General features: G+C 41.9%; 1 protein-coding gene across 2 annotated transcripts in view; it reads right to left on the bottom strand.

Annotated features, from left to right (window-relative positions):
* LOC139458809 (uncharacterized) overlaps positions 1 to 22,226 on the bottom strand; it is a 35,930-nt gene that overhangs the window by 12,639 nt on the left and 1,065 nt on the right. For both annotated transcript variants that reach the window (XM_071240233.1, XM_071240232.1), the window contains exons 2-7: positions 13,556 to 13,785; positions 12,115 to 12,298; positions 7,222 to 7,321; positions 6,469 to 6,585; positions 6,067 to 6,147; positions 4,887 to 5,001 (exon numbers count right to left, since the gene is read on the bottom strand). In XM_071240233.1, coding sequence (XP_071096334.1) covers positions 4,887 to 5,001; positions 6,067 to 6,147; positions 6,469 to 6,585; positions 7,222 to 7,321; positions 12,115 to 12,298; positions 13,556 to 13,744 — 786 coding nt within the window. In that variant the 5' untranslated portion in view covers positions 13,745 to 13,785. The remainder of the gene's footprint in view (positions 1 to 4,886; positions 5,002 to 6,066; positions 6,148 to 6,468; positions 6,586 to 7,221; positions 7,322 to 12,114; positions 12,299 to 13,555; positions 13,786 to 22,226) is intronic.

Genomic DNA, 22,226 nt, shown 5'->3' with positions numbered 1-22,226 from the left:
AGTGCGTGGGACATGACGCCTCACTGACATATTGCGAGGGTCATGACGCCTTACTGACATATTGCGAGGGACATGACGCCTTATTGACATATTGCGTGGGACATGATTCTTTACTGACATATTGCGTGGGACATGACGCCTTATTGACATATTGCGTGGGACATGACGCCTCACTGACATATTGCGTGGGACATGACGCCTCACTGACATATTGCGAGGGTCATGACGCCTTACTGACATATTGCGTGGGACATGACGCCTTGTTGACATATTGCGTGGGACATGACGCCTTATTGACATTGTGAGGGACATGACGCCTTACTGACATTGTGAGGGACATGACGCCTTACTGACATATTGTGAGGGTCATGACGACTTACTGACATATTGTGAGGGACATGACGCCTTACTGACATATTGCGTGGGACATGACGCCTTGCTGACATATTGCGTGGGACATGACGCCTTTCTGACATATTGCGTGGGACATGACGCCTTATTGACATATTGCGAGGGTCATGACGCCTTACTGACATATTGTGAGGGACATGACGCCTTACTGACATATTGCGAGGGTCATGACGCCTTGCTGACATATTGCGTGGGACATGACGCCTTGCTGACATATTGCGTGGGACATGACGCCTTGCTGACATATTGCGTGGGACATGACGCCTTATTGACATATTGCGTGGGACATGACGCCTTGCTGACATATTGCGAGGGTCATGACGCCTTACTGACATATTGTGAGGGACATGACGCCATATTGACATATTGCGTGGGACATGACGCCTTATTGACATATTGCGAGGAACATGACGCCTTATTGACATATTGCGTGGGACATGACGCCTTTCTGACATATTGCGAGGGAGATGACGCCTTATTGACATATTGCGTTGTCATGACGCCTTACTGACATATTGCGTGGGACATGACACCTTATTGACATATTGCGAGGGTCATGACGCCTTATTGACATATTGCGTGGGACATGACGCCTTTCTGACATATTGTGAGGGTTATGACGCCTTATTGACATATTGCGTGGGTCATGACGCCTTACTGACATATTGCGAGGGACATGACGCCTTATTGACATATTGCGATGGACATGACGCATTACTGACATATGGCGAGGGACATGTTGTTTCTGTGTAGGACACAGTGGGGTATGCATGCAGGCAGACATACAGACAGCCTCAGTCTGAGTCATCTCTTGAGTAGCAATGTCTAACTGACTGAAATGTTGACACAAAGAAACTCCAGTGGCTCGTGTATTCATGAAGCACAACAACACCTACGTTGCAGGCGACGTCTCCTGTCCATTTCCTGGAGTTGATGAATAATTTAAAAAAAACCCATCATTCCACGTTTTTCATAGAATAAACATATTTTGAATAATTCTTCAAGCAACCATTATGGAATGTGTCCTTACACGCTATGATTGTATTAACGAAATCAAATAATTCTTTCTTGAAGCCTTCCCTGAATTATTCATACAATACTTCAATATCACCCTGACTAACGTGACCAGCGAAGCACGATGTCATTGATGCTCCTATTGTCACGTCCCTAGGCCGTGAAACAAAAAACACAGTTTTGCTATAAAGACGCTTAGTCGTTCATCGATTTTGTTCCGTCTATACAAGAAAGGTAACCCGCATCGTGTACTTGAATATATTTCGATATTTCGAGTACAGTACATACTGTGACTAATAAATAGATTTTATTGATTATTTCCTTAATTAAAGTGCTGTTGCATAGATTTTAAAGACAACTGGGGACAAATGTTCTTATCAGTGAGATGGTTACGCCATTTTCATTTAATGAAGATCTGTGTTAGAATTGTTCTGCAGCAACCCAAGCTTGTTGCAAGAGGCGACTAACGGAATCGGGTGGTCAACTTGATCTTATGAGCATCTTCTCCTACAAAGTATGTCACAGAGACGCCCAGACTGCAACTTTGAGTCTGGACCAGACAATCCAGTGATCGATGAGATAGGTAATAATGCCACACAATTAGCCAGATAACGTCTTTTGTTTTGTTTCTTTGTTGTTCAACGTCGCACTCAACAATATTCCTGCTATATGAATAAATAATCGAGTCTGGACCAGACAATCCAGTGATTGACATCATGAGCATCTGAATACTTATTCTACCCCGGATCTTCACGGATCCAGATAACGTCAAATAAGAGGTTTATCTAGTGGTCAGCATGCCAGAGCGTTTAATACTCAACAGCCATTGTATCCATCCGATACCCGTTTGAGTCGACAATTTACATCCTACGGTTCAAGCAAAACCAAGTTTTGAGGGGATTCAAGATCAGAACTTTAACTTACACAGTAGGACCGGTCATATTTCTGCAATATTTCTGCAAATACAAATTTATTTACTTTTGTATGAGGTTGAAAATGCCTATCTTTACATAGTCGTTTGTATTTCAGTCGTTTGTATTTCTGTGATGAATTTAGCTCAAGATTTTATTTCAAGAAAACGTTTATGCTGAGTGTTGCCTCCTGCATCTTGCCATATTGATAAAGATGAAAACTACGAAATACAGCTAGTCCTGACTGGCTATAATAACAGAATATAAAATCAAACACGACTGAAACTGATGGTACTCATTATTTAAAAAGCGCGTTGACAACCGCGACGTTAACAACGTGATGTTTCCTCCAACAAACGTTTCGTAACGTAATTACGAGAAAGCATTACATAAACGCTGAGTATTTTTTATAATCTTCTCCCGCGGGGATGACGACAGAAGAGTTCCGTAACAGAACAATTAGTCAAGTCGCAGAAGGATGCGCTTTGGTTGACAGGAATGGTTTATTTATCGACAAAATATTTTTTCCCAGCAGTATCAAAACGCATTTGCATACTATTGTGCTCATCAATCTAACCAACGGTATATGGTCTCTGATCTAACTCACATGTTCCACGCCGCAAGTCAAGCAGGACAGCACGACAATGGAAAGACACAGAGGTTGGCCATGTATCGATCATGTATAAATAATTCCAATGCGATATACAGAAAATAAGTTTTATAAGTCTAACGCTGACGTCGACAGGAAATCGTACTGTTGTAGGCGATGGGTTACGTGACCCGGGACGGATAGAGGTGACTGTCGGGAATACGTCTGTACTTGTAAGGCGGATGTCATGGCAACAGCGCCATTTACAACTGTCAACACCAGTCAGTCGTTTTCTGTTTCAATTCTTCTATTAATTTTATCGGCGGTACTTCTGAATGCCAATAAATCAATTAATTGTAATTTGTGTAAATATTTTAGAAATATGCATACTGTTAACAATATATTTAATTGCCCCAAATACCAAAAGTCCTCGGTCTGACAAGCGAACACCTAACAGCCACCCGGCATATAACTGTAAGACTTCGTAGAATTTCTATAATTACTGTATAAGGAGGTGTCAGACTGTTCGTTCCAGGCCACAGAGTCCACTGTTAACTTAGATATAATTAATAATTAGACAGTAATAATTATACCTAATATAACAACGTCTGGATAACAACTTAGTTTCATCTTATTTGTCACTTTCATCGTGTTGATGTTTCATAGACCTTGCAGTCAACAGCAATGACATATACACAGACACAATGTCGGCAAACTAGTCAACACACAGAATGATGGCAAAGTCCAAGAACCACAACAATCACAAGCAGGGAATATCACCGGAATGGTATCCCATTCATGAAAGGGGTTGATGATCCCAAGTTCTTGAAGAACCTGAAGTCTGCCAGGAAACACAAGAAGTCTGTCAGCATGGATAAGCATTATGGATAACAGCTTCTATAATCTGTATAACGACGTTGCTGTGGTATCGATAGGGATCGAAAACAGGCAAACAAGTGCTGGCAACGAGACCGATGATCCACTCTCTTGTGGCAGGACACATATTCAATCTGGTCCCAAGTTTATAAACCTTTTGAATGCCAATTTTGCCTATATGCTGTAGGTATCTCATCTCTTAGTAACCTTGTGAGATCAACTAATTTCAAGATCTAGGTTTTATAAACCTGCTTTGAAGTTTTACATTTGAATTGTTTGACCTTACCTTTTGATATGAATATAATGTCACAAGTGAAAAATTCCTTGGTGTGAATCGAATCTGCAAAGTTTTGTAATCCACTGTTTTCCCACTTAGCCACCGGGACAGGTGATGAAAGGTTGTTCAATTTATATGTCATGACTTCAGCTGTGTGCATGCTGCATATGGTCTTTCTCTCGCACGCCTTGATCAAATTCCTTTTATATCGCGACACACTGTATTGTTTCACTATAAGGTATCTCGATGTTTCCATATTTTGTTCTGGTATTTCTAACATTTTGACGACCCTCGGGTTTTCCCTTGTTCGCGGTTTTACATTTTCGACCAAAAACCTTGGAGTCGTGTTTTATCTTTAACGTAACAACGGAAGGGGAGTCGGGTTTATAACAGGCTCCAGCAACCTATGTTGGTCGTAAGAAGCGACTTAGTGGATCGGGTAGTCACACTCTCTGACTTGGTGGATTGTATGTTGCTCATAATATTAACCACTGGTGAGTGTGCCCAGAATATATTATTTCCAGGCTGTTGTCATATTGCTGGAATATTAGTGAGGCGTTAAATAACAAACAGTCGTTTCTTTCTGGATCTTTTGGGATCCGAGCAGGGATATTTGAAACCGTGTCCGTTCTTTTGCTGATGAGTGATTATGGGTTTAGGCTGTTTTTAGCGACGACACTAGAAGCGGCACAAACATAGACACATAAACAAGGCAAAACGGGATTCGAGCCCAGTGTTTATGCAAGCTTCACGTTTCTGTCAGGTCTGCACCTGAACTATTATGAGTTATGTTGTCATGGCAACTCACGTTTCTCTTCAGTTTCTTAACCTTATGTCTGACCAGCCATCCCTTGACGTAACGCTGGATGTTGGTGGCGGCGTACTGGCGACGTTGTTTGTCCAGACGGTAGGCGTGGTATTGGCTGCAACGACATCGACGGTGATGTCAACCACAGCAAATCAATAAACAGAGACAAATAGCGTTGACAGAGACACAATACACACAGATACAATAGACCTATACGATAGACATGAACACAATAGCATATACGATAGACAGAGACACAATAGACATATACGACAGACAGAGACACCATAGAAAACACGACAGACAGAGACACAATAGAAAACACGACAGACAGAGACACAATAGACCTACACGATAGACATAGACACAATAGACAAACACGATAGACATAGACACAATAGACAAACACGATAGACATAGACACAATAGACAAACACGACAGACAGAGACACAATAGAAAACACGACAGACAGAGACACAATAGACCTTCACGACAGACAGAGACACAATAGAAAACACGACAGACAGAGACACAATAGACCTACACGATAGACATAGACACAATAGACAAACACGACAGACAGAGACACAATAGACCTACACGATAGACATAGACACAATAGACAAACACGACAGACAGAGACACAAGAGACATATACGATAGACAGAGACACAATAGACAAACACGATAGACATAGACATAATAGACATATACGATCGATAGATACACAATAGACATACACAATGGAGAGAGGCACATTAGACGTTTCGGACCGGTGCTTTTGTCAACGACGTTCAGTCCCACAAATATTGCCAGTGTAAGTGTATCGTGGAAAATATTTCCTAGACTAAGTAAAAACCATAGGACTACTTTCCCTTCAGCAATCTATCAGTGCAGCCGTACTCACAAAGTAACAAGTGAATGATAAATGAAACCAATTGTTCGATATTGATAAAGTGTGGTATTACAGGCAGCTTGTGTGATATACTCCCCAGGGAGCTGAGAATGGAAATCCAGCGCACACTGATCCATTTAGCGGTATAATAATGTAGCGCTTTAAACATGCTTTAGGTTGTGGGTTTGGCGCATTATTGATATGCTTATTATTATCATGAATCATTATTCCCAGGAAGGACAGGACATACACTGTTCCAACACAACATAAGTATGTCGACTTACGCGAACAGATCAGCGTGCGGTTTCTCTTTGTCGTTCCTCTTCCCTTTCCGTGACGTCATACTGCCTATCTTGGATAGTGAGCTGGACAATGGTAAAATGATTTGTCGTATTTTTTAATACATAAAATAACAATTATATATTTCCACTTCTTCTCCCCACCGTTTTAATCTAGCGGAAAAATGACCGAATTTGAAACAAAAATGTATTTAGAGTTACGTCCCTTTGAGGCGTTGACGTCAAAATCTCTGCCTTGCGTTACACGTGAACGCGAAGAACAGAAAAACAAATTGTTTTTCCAAATCTTAAATCAGCATGTGCGTAATAAAACCGTTGTTTTCACCAACCAAAACGTTAATAATTACTTTGTTTTGAAAAAAAGAACATCCTTTATTTGACACATACCTAGACACGGAGGAGTTACCTTCCCTTGCTTCCTCCAGCCTCCATATACGGTATTCATCCTCCCACAGCCACGTGCTGGGAGGGGGCGGGCTCTCTCTCCGGGGGGTCAGGTCGGTCCTACCACGTACAAATGAAGCTAATTAAGGGTTTGTTAATCACGGGGACATTGTTAAAGTAGATGTGTGAGTATTTCTCCATCTTTGATCCATATACTGACTGTTGATTGAAAGGTTATGTAACTACGAGGCATAGCAACCACGGCGCAGTATTACGACAGAGATAACGTCGCCAACTGACTCACGTCAGCAACCCGGCCTCTGTTCTAAGAGGGGAGGGGGTAGCCTTGTGGTTAAAGCGTCCGCTCGTCACGCCGAAGACCTGGGCTCGATTCCTCACATGGGTACAATGTGTGAAGCCCATTTCTGGTGTCCCCAGGTAATATTGCTGGAATATTTCTAAAACCTGCCTAGAAACATACTCACTCACTTACTCTGTTTTAAGAGATCTGCACTGATTTTGTTAGAGACCGAATATTTTGTCGGTTACTCCCTTGTAATACGTACTTTTTTGTTAGAGAAACAAATGTTCTGAAGAAAAAACAAGAAACACCCGGCATGACTAAATTATTATTTTTTTTTTCTGTAACTGTAACTATTTATTGTCTTAAACACTCATCCCCAACCCCACACCACCCCACCGTGTGCTGTCACCAATCCAAGCATAGGAAAAGGTTAATCCTTTAGGGAAACCTACCTGACTTCGTACAGATGCCCATATTTAGGGTTGGCCACGTACTGTCTTTGCCTGTACTCCATCCACTTGCCCTTAGGGAGCGCCTTCTCATAGTGGATCTCTACAGAATAATAAACACTGAGAATTAAATTATGTTCTTGTAGGACATGTAGGAACATTGTGAGAAACACCGCATCCAGAAAGATTACAAACAGATTGGAGATGTTCACGTCGTTCTCCATGGATAACCTGGACCTGGGCCCACTTGCACAAAGCGATCTTAGCGCTACAACTATTGTAAGCCTATGTTAAAGAATGGGAGTTACGATCATCTTAGCGCTAAGATCGCTTTGTGCATGGTTGCCCTGAACATATTCATGCACCGTACTGCATTTCCCTTTGGTTGAAGCCTTGGCTCACCATGCCATACAGTTTGTACGATTCCCCGGATGGAGGAAGGTTCGTCCTTTAGCCCATCATGATTATTATTGTACTGATATGGCGAGGGGCATTCACGCGCTTGTGTGTGCGCGTGTGCGTGTGCGTGTGCGTGTGTGTGACTGTTTGTACTAGTCCGGACTAATGCCGGTTTATAGTGACAGCCATCTGAAATACCATGCCACTGTGTAAGTCCGAGCCGACCAATCCTTCTTTTACTCCTTTAATATGCAAAGCGTCAGGCAGGGTAATACCAATTATCATATATAATGGGTGGGTTTCTCGGCAGGATAAAGCCAACGGATAAGAACGATGTCCGTTGGGGTCATATGCGGATAGAGATGCAAATATCAAAGGTCAAGTAGGGACTACTTTCACTGTTTATAAACAAATATGTCAATGTCATTCGGCGATCGAGTAAGAATTAACCATCGGGAATGTGGAGAAACTCTATATACCATCTTTTAACGTCTTTTGGTATGACGCGGCCGAAGATGGACCCACCGACCTTCTGCTTTATCCGGGCAGACGTTCTATCTACTACAGCCGCCAAAATAACACTTTGAATGTGTCATATATCTTTCATAGTGAAATCGTCGTGTTTCCACGATTAACAAATTAGCGGTACGTAATTTTGGCCGGTTTATGACATATACATTCCTAACAGTAGCCATCAGGGAAGAAGTGTTGCTGGACATACAATTCGGATTAACGAGGTTTTACGGTACAAGAGAACTTCCATCTTCCGAGAACAGCCAAACCATTTGTGACAGTCTCCACCCGACTGAGAACCGTGAAGATCCGGGGTAGAATAGGTCTTCAGCAACCCATGCTTGCTGTAAAAGGCGACCATGCTTGTCGTCAGAGATGAATAACGGGATCGGGTGGTCAGGCATGCTGACTTGGTTGATCATCGATCCCATTTGCGTGGATCGATGCGCATGATATCAATCACTGGATTGTCTGGTCCAGACTCGATTATTTACATACCGCCGTCACATAGCTGGAATATTGCTGAGTGCGGCGTTAAACAACAAAACCAACCAACCAGACCACCCGAGTGATCCACCCTTCCGAACCCTAGGGGTACGAAGTTGACGTCCGTTCAAAACGAACAAGATATTTCCACAATTGACACAGAGGGCACGACACTTCACAATGTCAACCAGGGGTAGGCGGTTGGTCTCTGATCTCTGATGGTCGCATTCATCCTCGCCGTCAGGAAGCCATGTCAAGAGATGCTATATTGACCCAACAAACGCCTAGGTAACAGAGAAGGACTCATAACGTGACGCTTAAATCACCCTGAAGAAATAATTAACTGTGTTACATCAATGCGTGCACCAGATGGTCTGGCGTCAAGGTGACAACTTTCACACATGTGTGTATGGCATCGCAACACAGTCAACGTTTGACGCAATAGAAGTTTCGTAATCAGAAACGTAATGGTATCTACTCCAAAGGGTTGGATTTAGATGTATGTCTTCACAATTTGAGCCAATGTTGTTCTATGCGCATTCAGCAAGGTTCTAGGTATATAACGGCGGGCTGTACATAATTGAATATATAATACATGATACATAATAAACTGGCCAAGGCAAACCCGTTGATGATAACATGATGAATGGTTCACGCTGCTGGTGTTAGATTAGCGCAGTCAAGTCACACATTGCACCTACCAGAGCCCACTTGCACAAAGCGATCTTAGCGCTAGGACTATCGTAAGCCAATGTTAAAGTATGGGACTTACGATCATCTTAGCTCTAAGATCGCTTTGTGCAAGCTGTTTCAGGTCCTCATCGGGTGAGAATAGGTTCACGCCCCTTTAGCAATAGTCCAGAAATATCACGGCTGGGAACACCCGCGTGGGGAAACGAACCCTGGACTTGGTCACCTGGTGTGACGAGCAATTCCGATTAAACATGTGCTTATGAATCACGATCAAACAGTGACGATACCAAGGAGAGTGCCTTCTGCACCACCGATGGCACCCATCACAAACAATTTATCACAACATCATTACAAACAACAACAACAACAACAACAACAACAACAACAACAACAACACTGTTAGCAGGACGTTCTTGAGATACGCATGGTTGAATGACTGTCCATTTGAGTCCATTTGTCCATCTCAAGTTAAGCATTGTCCCGATGGTTAATCTATAGCTATTGTCCTATTGACCATCCGATTCATATGCAACGGCAGCCGAAGTCACGCCCTCTTTCACAGAATTCACTAACCGGAAACAATTATCGAATTGATCGTTCCTTAGACAAATGTTTTCCTTTCCTTGGCGAGTCGTTCTGAACGAAAATGTATATTTGATGTTAAATGATTAACTATAAATCTCGAGATTAGAACACGTGAATAGATCTGGAACAAGACAGCTTTCAGTTCAGGAGGTGATTCAAACAAACAAACAAAACACACACAAAACACACACAAGACACACTAAAGACACACAAAAGACTCAGACGCACGCACGCACGCACGCGCGCGCACGCACGCACGCACGCACGCACGCACGCACGCACGCACGCACACAATATTAAATGGTGGGTCCCTAAGCGGCCAATTAGATCCTAATCACCTTATCACTCGGAACACTAAACAATTGCAATCTTGTTGATTGACTTTAGGTTGTAAATGTTATAGTACATATTCAGGCAATTTAGTATACAGATGTTGACGACCATGCATTGTTAATGGCAAGAACCATTGGACATCGATTTATCACTTTGACAGAATATTGAGTTGAATGTAGAATTTTTTCATCTATTGTGTTGAGATGTTCATTAGCTTTGATCGCATGCTGATTGACATTTCCCCTAAAGAAATGTCTTGTTTTGAATGTGAAGTGAATGTTTGTTTAATGAAGGTGTGTTGTTGCACCCTGTGCGAGGATTAAATCCCATTGTGCTCAGTGCGTTGAGGACAGGACTGTGGAAACAGAAAATGTCGATCTTCAGATAAAGAGATAAAGTTTCTTCCCTTTTGAGTTCCACTCTGGCGCGACGTATTGTCAATTCAACATGCCATTCATGCATCTTCCCCCTTCTTACCCGCGTCAATTCAACATGCCATTCATGCGTCTTCCCCTATCTTACCCGCGTCAATTCAACATGCCATTCATGCGTCTTACCCCATCTTACCCGCGTCAATTCAACATGCCATTCATACGTCTTACCCCATCTTACCCGCGTCAATTCAACATGCTATTCATACGTCTTTCCCCATCTCACCCGTGTCAATTCAACATGCCATTCATACGTCTTTCCCAATCTCACCCGCGTCAATTCAACATGCCATTCATACGTCTTTCCCATCTCACCCGCGTCAATTCAACATGCCATTCATGCGTCTTACCCCATCTCACCCGCGTCAATTCAACATGCCATTCATACGTCTTTCCCCATCTCACCCGCGTCAATTCAACATGCCATTCATACGTCTTTCCCCATCTCACCCGCGTCAATTCAACATGCCATTCATACGTCTTTCCCCATATCACCCGCGTCAATTCAACATGCCATTCATACGTCTTACCCATCTCAGCCACGTCATTTCAACATGCCATTCATACATCTTCCCCATCTCACCCACGTCAATTCTACATGTCATACATCTTTCCCATCGCACCCGCGTCATTTCAACATGCCATTCATTCATCTTCCCCATCCCACCCACGTCAATTCTACATGTCATAGATCTTTCCCATCGCACCCGCGTCATTTCAACATGCCATTCATACATCTTTCCCATCTCACCCGCCTCAATTCTACATGTCATACATCTTTCCCATCTCACCCGCGTCAATTCTACATGTCATACATCTTTCCCATCTCACCCGCCTCATTTCAACATACCATTCATTCATGTGTCCCATCGCACCACGTCATTTCAACATGCCATTCATACATCTTTCCCATCTCACCCGCATCAATTCTACATGTCATACATCTTTCCCATCTCACCCGCGTTATTTCAACATACCATTCATACATGTTCCCTCTCTCACCATTCGCTGTGCAGAGTTGCGTCCCTTGGGCACGCCAGAAACCTATGATTGTGGGTTCGAATCCCGGTTCGCCCCGATTATGTTTCTAGGTTTGTCAGCACCATACCCGTGCTCGTGGGTTTCACCGAAGTGGTAAACGTCTAAGACCTGCATCACTTCGGGCTTTCCTCCCACATTAAGCTGACACGCCGTGATATAACTGGAATACTGTTAAAAGCGGCGTTAAAACCCAACTCACTCACTCACTCACTCACCCTCTCTCACCAGCGTTAACTCACCATGATTCATTACTTCAGGCCATAAGGACCCATACAAGTTTGAACATATGGGGCCGACACATCTACCTGCTACTTCTCTCTCTAACCACCTCACTCATTCACACAATCACCCATTCCCCAACTCACTCACTCTATTAACCGACAACTCACACGGGTATCGGTACTTAACAACATACCGACATATGTGTTCTTGTTAGACTCTATCTTGGGTATGTCTTCAGTCCAGGGCTTGCGTCTTGTGGCTCTCTTCTCCCGTCTGTCCGCCAGCACGTGGTTGCCCCTGGTGACCACGCTGTTGTTGCTGGCTGTGAGGGAACTGGGGTCAGACTTGGAGAACGTTGATGTTGACTCAACGCGGTTCTGGAGAAGAAGGACATTTATTGTAACATTTAATAATAAGTTGGAAATGCATGACAGACTGTTGAATCAACTCCATGCATTTGTTTGTTTTCTAACGCCGCAATATTCCAGCTATATATGCATGACGGCGGTCTGTAAATAATCGAGTCCAGATCAGACAATCGAGTGGTTGGCAGTATGCGCATCTATCTTCAAAATTGGGACACGATGACATGCATCAACCAAGTCAGCAAGCCTGACCGCCCGATCTTGTTAGTCGCCTCTTGCGACAAGCTGGGTTGCTGAAGCGCTATTCTAACCGGTATGTGCCATGGCAGCCGTAAAGATTTCAATGAACATTGGCTGGTTCATTGCCTTTAATGTAATGTTGAAGGTGAAATGGGATTTGACGTCGGTTATTGCACTTATATAGCGATATACGAGTGGGTGCGACCAGGGAATCAAAAGAGACATCCGAATTTGGTTCGTTTGGGATACGTTTGGCGTCAGCCGTGTTTCTGAGAGCTCGGCAGAGTTGCGCCCTTTGATCGTGGTTCGAATCCCGGTCAGCCCCGTTTCTAGGTTTGTCAGTACCATACCCGTACTCGTTGGTTTCACAACAGTGGTAGACGACCTACATCACTTCGGATTCTCCTCCTACAAAAAGTTGACACGCTGTGATACAGCTAAAATACTGTTCAATGCGGCGTTAAATCAAACTCCCCCCCCCCCCCCCCCTCCCTCTTAGGGCCTCTTATAGCTTGCAACTCTTTCTCTAGAATTGTTTTATCAACCCCGGTCACTCCCACTCGGACCAAGTCGACAATTTTGCTCAAAACGACTCTCATAAGCCTACATTAAACTATCAGAGTTACAATAATCTTAGTTCTTAGTTCTACAATACATTACAGTAATCGGTTCGTGCATGTGTGCAAAGTGGTTGACATAGATTCCATTCGTCACCACTCGCCCCTTTCCGTAACCTGCTATTCGGCTTGTCCCGGAATAACACGAGTTGGTCAAGAATGATCTCGGGTACTACTACACAGTCATCAAAGTAACACATTGTATCCGTCCAATCCCCATTTCGTCAGTTTTTACGAACAAAACTTTGTAACAGTCAGTTCATGTGATGGTGAACTTTTACAGCCACATTTAGCATTCGTGACCAACTCGTGTTATTCCGGGACAAGCCGAATCTTCTTGAAGGTTACGGAAAGGGGCGAAGGGGTGACGAATGCCACATTTAGCTGGCATTTGATTGTTCCGTGTACTGACCGTTCGAAATCGAGGCTGCGAGTTACCGGACTTGGAACTGGTGGCGAGCGACATCTCGAGTGACTCTGACCCCGTGGCCCTGGAGGTCCGCGACCCGCTGGACAGCGAGGGCAGGCCATGGTTACACGGCCAGTTGGTCCAGCTCTTCTGAAAGAGGGCGTGGTTCCTTAGTATCTGCGCGTTGTTCATGTCGAGTTGCAACACAACACAGACGCGATGATGGAATGTGACTGAAATTAAAAATGACATAAGTGATTATTGTTGTTATTATTGCTGTTGTTGTTGGGGATCCGTTTGCCTTCCACTTATCATTTTCAACTTCCTGGGGAGTATACAACCCAAGCTCTCTACGGGCGTTAGAGGGTTTTTACATCCACCTCACATATATCTTTTCCTATTCCCGGATGTATCCACTTTTATTTATAGTTGAACCTCTTTTTATTTATAGTTATTTTGGATGGTTTTTTTAACATTCTGTTTGCTTGTTTGAGATAATTTGAAACATTGTTTGGGGGTATTTAATACTGTGGACAGGGAAAAAGATGAATACACATGAATCATGAAATAAAAAATATTCGCTGAAAATAATTGATCTCTTTTTAAGTCGTTTCGTAATAAAACCAAGCCATGTTATATTATGTACCAGATTGTTTAAAAACATCTTTCATAGAAAAGGGAGTAATATAACTGACAATAAAAGTCCAGTTTCCACCCTTGCCTAACGAGTCTACGCATAATCCAATCAAGAAGATGCATCTAAATCAGCAAAAAAACATTCTTTTTTAATCGAATCTCAATGTAAGTGCACTGAAGGCGTCACCTTGTACAATAACCTTGCATTTAACCCTTTGCCCCCCTTCTCTACACACTCTGTCTCTACGCATATGTACTTATCTCACATCTTTGTTTGTCTGTTTGTTGTTTAACGACACACTCAGCAATATTCCAGCTATATGACGGCGGTCTGTAAATAATCGATTCTGGACCAGACAATCCTAGTGATTGACATCATGAGCATCGATCTACGCATTTGGGATACGATGACATGCATCAACCAAGTCAGCGAGCCTGACCACCCGATCCCGTTAGTCGCTTCTTACTTCTAGTGCACCCTACAATCACGTTGGATCGAGACCCAGATAACGTCCAAGGTTTGTAGGAGCCACACCCGCCTCAATGTACGCATTACCTGCTGGCCTACCAAACCGTCTGAACAATCAGGCATATACGCCCTTTGTATCAGGGGCGGTGAGGAAGCCTAATGGTCAATGTGACCCCTTCCCCACCTCCCACCGATATATGAATACATTCCTAAAAAGTCTTTTTTCAAATTTCAAGAACGGTCACTTCTGAAAAATATCGTTCACGTGAAAAGGGTTAATATACAAGTGCAGCCGATATGAGGTTATGGTTGTTGGTGCATGTTTCGAGATACATTTTGTACTTAAATTTAAGACACAATGTTTGACGATGAAGCACAATGGTCTTGTAGTGTGCTGCTTACGTCGTGTCGTCACGGACCATTGTTCTGTGAAAGGATGTTTACTCATCGTTTTGAAGTTTGTTTATCATGCGATGGTCGCGAGTTGGTATTGATTTTGTCAAGATAGCAACATCAACCTGCTTATGCCCGGGAAGTTACAGGTGCGAGCCTCACTCAACACGCACTATATCACACTGTACATCATCAGACGCTAGATGTGTGGTCGGGACGTTTCAATAACGTTATTGATAGTTTCGACATCTGATACCAAATCGATGGACTGTGGAGACTAACACAAACACAAACTTATTTTATACAATATCAAGACAAACGAAACGTTAATATTTCTTTTGCCTTTTTTATGTCATCCATGGCGTGTTTCTCTGGTGTCACACTGGGCAAATGACTTCATTCAAATGGGCCTCTGTTCACCCAGCAGGGAATAGGTACCCAAAATGTGAGATGGATGTAAAAAAAACCCTCTAGCGCCTGTAGACAGCTGTATACTCCCCAGGGAGTTGAGAATGATGCAACGGATCTTTGGTTACCCCTGTGGCTGTCCTTAGTTATCGGACAGTGAATGAGTTACCTTCAGTGACGTCGAAGGTCACGCCCTTAGTAGCTCTCCTCTAGTGTCCCCCTGCTCTTGTCATTATATGTCGACGACATAGGTGTAATGCTGTTTTCATTATCTCTCAAATGTAGACATATCCAAACTTCTACCAAACCACATACAATCACTTTTGTATTAGAACACAGAAGCGCTTCTTCAGTGGCGGTCTATGTACATACTAAAAGATCTCTCCGAAAGGCCTTATATGCAAAAATTGAAAAATAATGTTTATCCAGCATAAGAGCATGAAAATCTTGTCCAAATTCATCAATACCATCTTCAGACAATGTTAATGACAAATATTGAAATGTTGAAGCGTGTATGATATTCTTGTCATTTTAATTCTGTATTATTTTTCATTGTAATTTTTAATCTCTATATGTATTTGCACAATACTCCTGTCATCTTGATAATAATGATAATAATAATAATAATAATAATAATAATAATATTATTATTATCATGATGATGATGATGATGATGATGATGATGATGATGATGATGATTATTATTAATAATAATAATTTATATTATAATTTTTCGCATGTACCACCGTTGGTGGGTCATTTTGAGAAATAAACTGAACTTGATACGCCAGTGACTCCTCCCGTGGACTGGAACTATATGCCAAAGAACTAAAAAAAAACCAAGAAAACAAAACTCGTGGGAGTCGGTTGAGGTTTGAATTACAACCCGTCTCCTAGCGGTGTTAAATATTAACTGTTTTCTATTGTGTTGCCGTAGGTGAGATGCTCGTGACCTTTGCCCCCTGGGATGCAGCCCGGCGACACAGCTCGCCCTCCGTGGACTTGTCTCAGTACAATACAACGATGCTTTACCCGTTGTCATGGACGACATTGTCAACAACATGCAGTGTCAACATCCAAGTTCGTTATTTTATATTGTGAACGATTGAACAAGAATTCCAGAAGAAAATCATACTTTGTTGGCCAAAAACCTTCACATCTACACTAAAAGGATGCCAGACCTACCCTTAAAGTACCAGGAGCATTAAACTTATAAACATACAAAACAACCCCACGCCGCTAACCTTTTCTACTTCCTTTAGTTTATTATTGAGAATAACACGATATAAACTGACGGGCAAAAGACACTATACACTTGAAATCGGATTTGTCCAGACAATTACAAACGTTATCAAAACGTAACGAGGCTGAAAACAGTCGCCGACACCGTTTGAACATAATGGGTCCTTTACACAGGATGGCGACCTTTGTGCCTCCCGTGTGCGACCATAAAATTTGCAAGGTCGTCGTTCCAAGTTGGTACACAGGAGGTTCAGACATCGCCATGGACGCCGTGATCGCCGTGAATTTTTGAACATGTTCAAAACAGTCGCACAAATGTCGCCGAGGAGGTTGGTTGCTCAAAGGTGGCTCAAAGGAGGCAGAAGGAGGCACAAGCATTGCCATTGTTACAGAATGAAGGCACAACGGTCGCCCAATGGTCGGCAGGTAATAGATGCGCTCTGCTGAAATATTGTCCCGTAAATCTGGGCGATGATTCTGCCTCCCTTGTGCCTTCTTTGGGCGACCAACAGCGTGCATTGAACGATGACTGTGGCGACCGCCGTGCCTCCATTCGGCGACCACGGCAACACTTGAGGCACCATGGCAATGCTTCTGCCTCTTTTCTGCCTGCCTATAAATAGAGGGCTTGTACCTGCAGTGTTTCATTGACGCTGAACAACTCGAGCACTTACTGCTGAACAAATGCTGGAGCAGTTACATAGAAACACGATTTTCTGGGTTTAGGCGACCATTGAGCGTCCTGGCCAGTTTTTGATCGCTCAAAGGTGACACAAAGGTCACAAAACGCAGCTATGATATCCGCATGAAACACATCCCCATCCAATTATTTCTCGTTTTCTTCATCATCAAACATGGGTGTGTACTTTCTTTTGGCCGACTGATTATTTTGATTATTATTATCTAAATGCCAGAGGTGGAAACCGTGAAGTCAGCTTAGGGTCAGTCGAGACTCCGGGTGAGAATGTAGGTCTCCAGCAACCTATGCTGGTTGTACGAGTCACTGGATGGACAAGGTGGTCAGGCTCAGTGACTTGGTTGATTGCACGTCATTGCATCCCAATAGCGTTGATCGATGCTCATGATGGACAAGACTCGATAATTCACAAAGCATTACGTAGCTGAGTGCAGCGTAAAAACAACATCCCATACTGCAAGACGAAACCATCAACGTGACTTTGTGACATCCCCTTGTCATCCCGTCATCCAGTATCAACATTTTTTATCTATGGAATCCTAGAAAGGACAATGTCGCGTTGTCGTCCTTACAAAAAACAAGCAAAAGGTGTCAAAATTAACCAAAGCGCGACAACGCGACATATTTGGACCTTGAAAAATGTCGCGTTGTCGCATTGTCGCCCTTTGGTAAAATGGAAAATATTATTCAAAGCCTGACAAATGGCCAAAATGTCGCATTGTCGCGCTTTGATTATTTTGACACTTTTTGCTTGTTTTTGTCAATGCGAAAATGCGACAACACAATGAGACAATGTCCCTAGGATTTCATAGTTATCTGTTAATCCTTTTATCTTTTCATACTTTAACATAGATCGTGTCATGGCGTTGAGCTGGACGATTTGTGTTTGATAACAAATTAACTGGGACTAGGCTCGTTCAAATTGGCATCCCGAGCAAGCTGATTCATGTTGTTCAAACACAACTTTTCTTACACATTTTAATATTCTACTCAACATTTGACAGGGAAACGGAAATATTTCATACTGTGACGTAATACGACAACAACTTATTGAACTGTGTATTTATGTTTAATCAACTTGAAATGAAGTTGAACATGCTTCAGTTCCCTTGGCAATATCGAATACTATTGGTATGACAACATATCCGAGCAATCAGTCACATTCAGACCCCAAAGGGTTGGTAGTATGTATCATATAATACATGTTACGTCTCACTTTCACACATGTCACTAATTGCACTGGCAAACCACACACGGACAATGGGCAACACACCATGGTCCCACTACACTTCTTTTCATCATCACCTTGCTTGTAGCACAATACGTTTTGATTATGTGACGTTGTAGGTGACATACATTACTTCACATTGTCGAAGACACCTCGGTTGTCAATTGAAGTCTTGTCGCACAAACCTATTATGACAAGCATAGGTTGCTGGAGACATATCATGACAAGCATACGTTGCTGGAGACCTATTATGACAAGCATAGGTTGCTGGAGACATATCATGACAAGCATAGGTTACTGGAGACCTATTATGACAAGCATACGTTGCTGGAGACCTATTATGACAAGCATAGGTTTCTGGAGACCTATTAAAACATGCATAGGTTTCTAAAAAACATGCATAGGTTTTTGGAGACCTATTAAAACATGCATAGGTTTCTGGAGACCTATTAAAACATGCATAGGTTTCTGGAGACCTATTAAAACATGTATAGGTTTCTGGAGACCTATCAAGACATGCATAGGTTTCTGGAGACCTATTAAGACATGCATAGGTTTCTGGAGACCTATTAAGACATGCATAGGTTTCTGGAGACCTATTAAAACATGCATAGGTTTCCGGAGACATATCATGACAAGCATAGGTTTCTGGAGACCTATTAAAACATGCATAGGTTTCTGGAGACCTATTAAGACATGCATAGGTTTCTAGAGACCTATTAAGACATGCATAGGTTTCTGGAGACCTATTAAGACATGCATGGGTTTCTGGAGACCTATTAAGACATGCATAGGTTTCTGGAGACCTATTAAAACATGCAGAGGTTTCCGGAGACATATCATGACAAGCATAGGTTTCTGGAGACCTATTAAAACATGCATAGGTTTCTGGAGACCTATTAAGACATGCATAGGTTTCTAGAGACCTATTAAGACATGCATAGGTTTCTGCAGACCTATTAAGACATGCAGAGGTTTCTGGAGACCTATTAAAATATGCAGAGGTTTCTGGAGACCTATGTAAACATGCATAGGTTTCTGGAGACCTATTAAGACCTGCATAGGTTTCTGGAGACCTATTAAAACATGCAGAGGTTTCCGGAGACCTATTAAGACAAGCATAGGTTTCTGGAGACCTATTAAAACATGCATAGGTTTCTGGAGACCTATTAAGACAGGCATAGGTTTCTAGAGACCTATTAAGACATGCATAGGTTTCTGGAGACCTATTAAGACATGCATAGGTTTCTGGAGACCTATAAAACATGCATAGGTTGCTGGAGGCCAATTAAGACATTCACAAGTTTCTGGAGACCTACAAAGACATTCATAGGTTTCTGGTGGCCTATTAAGACATGCATAGGTTTCTGGAGACCTATTAAGACATGCATAGGTTTCTGGAGACCTATAAAACATGCATAGGTTGCTGGAGGCCAATTAAGACATTCATAAGTTTCTGGAGGCCTACAAAGACATTCATAGGTTTCTGGTGGCCTATTAAGACATCCGTAGCTTTCTGGAGACCTAATATGACAAGCCTAGGATACTGGGGACCTTTAAGACGAACCTAGGCTGCTGACCTATTGAGACATGCAAAGGGTTCTGGAGAACTATTAAGACATCCATAGGTTTCTGGAGACCTTATATGACAAGCCTAGGATACTGAGGACCTTTAAGACGAACCTAGGCTGCTGGAGATCTACAAAGACATGAATAGGTTGCTGGAGACCTATTGAGACTAGCATAGGTTTATCTTGAACTTGGCATGAAATGAAACGCGTTGCATAGAGCGTTTTCATACTCCATCGGATCCAGACAGTGTTGTCACTTAATTGATCGATTAATGACATCGACTTTGTTGCTCGATATATAAGTGTTTCGTTCGACGTCTGTCAGAATATTGATGCAGTTTCTTTTTTTCGAAAACAATGACCATAATTGCATTTGTTCAAAGTAACGATTTTTACCGGCAACCGTAGTTATACTTCATATGATGCATTGTGGAGACACTTGTGCATGGTCTCCATTACAGCGTAACAAAGACTTAATTTCATACATGAATATGTTTATCTTTTTAAACAGGGGTTTCTGCTTCTGGAAGCTGACAGATAAAAGTGCTGACTGTGATGCATTGAAGCAAGCATGACGCTGTCGATGACGACGACGACAGCGCTGCACACGAGCTGGTGGTTGGTACAAAAAGGTCTGCTTTATGCTGCTCTCTTGGGAGAGGTTATACAGCAGAGTATAGGAATCTCAAACTCTCTATATTTTCATATCTTGTCCATATTATCTCCATTGTCATACGCTATCCATATTGTCTACATTGTCATACGTTGCCCATATATTGTCTACACTGTCCATATTGTCTACATTGTCAATATTGTCTACATTGTCATACATTGTCCATATTATCTACATTGTCATACATTGTCCATATTGTCTACATGGTCATACGTTGTCCATATTATCTACATTGTCATACATTGTCCATATATTGTCTACATTGTCATATGTTGTCCATATTGTCTACATTGTCATACATTGTCCATATTGTCTACATTGTCATACGTTGTCCCTATTATCTACATTGTCATACATTGTCCATATATTGTCTACATTGTCATACGTTGTCCATATTATCTACATTGTCATACGTTGTCCATATTATCTACATTGTCATACGTTGTCCATATTATCTACATTGTCATACATTGTCCATATTGTCTACATGGTCATACGTTGTCCATATTATCCACATTGTCATACATTGTCCATCTTATCTACATTGTCATATGTTGCCCATATTATCTACATTGTCATACATTGTCCATATTGTCTACATGGTCATACGTTGTCCATATTATCTACATTGTCATACATTGTCCATATATTGTTTACATTGTCATATGTTGTCCATATTGTCTACATTGTCATACATTGTCCATATTGTCTACATTGTCATACGTTGTCCATATTATCTACATTGTCATACATTGTCCATATATTGTTTACATTGTCATACCTTGTCCATATTGTCTGCATTACATCGCTACTGCATTTAGCTAACAGATAATACACATTATATCAGTTGGATTTGTGTCCCATGTGTGGCTTATAAGAAACATAAATTTTCTAGTATCCGTCATGGCGTCTGGTCTCGTGATAATAGTTCGTCTTCAAGACGATTTGATGTATTTACTTATGTACTTAGTAGCCATACTGATATCTAGTTTATGTGATATCTAGCTTATTTGATGATATATAGTTTATATATCTACTTTATGTGTTACCTGGGTTATGTGATGATATCTAGTTTATGTGATAGCTAGTTTATATGTCATCTAGGTTATAAGATAATATATTGCTTGTGTGATATATATTATGTTATTATATCTTGTTCATGTGATGATATCTTGTTTATATTCTGATATCTAGTTTATATTCTGATATCTAGGTTATATTCTGACATGTGATATCTTGTTTATACGCTGATATCTAGTTTAAATAATAACTAGTTATGTCATATCTAGTTTATACGATGATATCTAGTTCATATATCTATTTTACGTGATACCTGCTTTATATGATGATATCTCGT

Source organism: Haliotis cracherodii, unplaced genomic scaffold (assembly GCF_022045235.1).
Source record: "Haliotis cracherodii isolate W230 unplaced genomic scaffold, xgHalCrac1.p SCAF_13, whole genome shotgun sequence".
In the NCBI taxonomy this organism is placed as follows: domain Eukaryota; kingdom Metazoa; phylum Mollusca; class Gastropoda; order Lepetellida; family Haliotidae; genus Haliotis; species Haliotis cracherodii.
The sequence above is the reverse complement of the archived record's forward strand: the minus strand, read 5'-3'. Positions and strand labels throughout refer to the sequence as shown.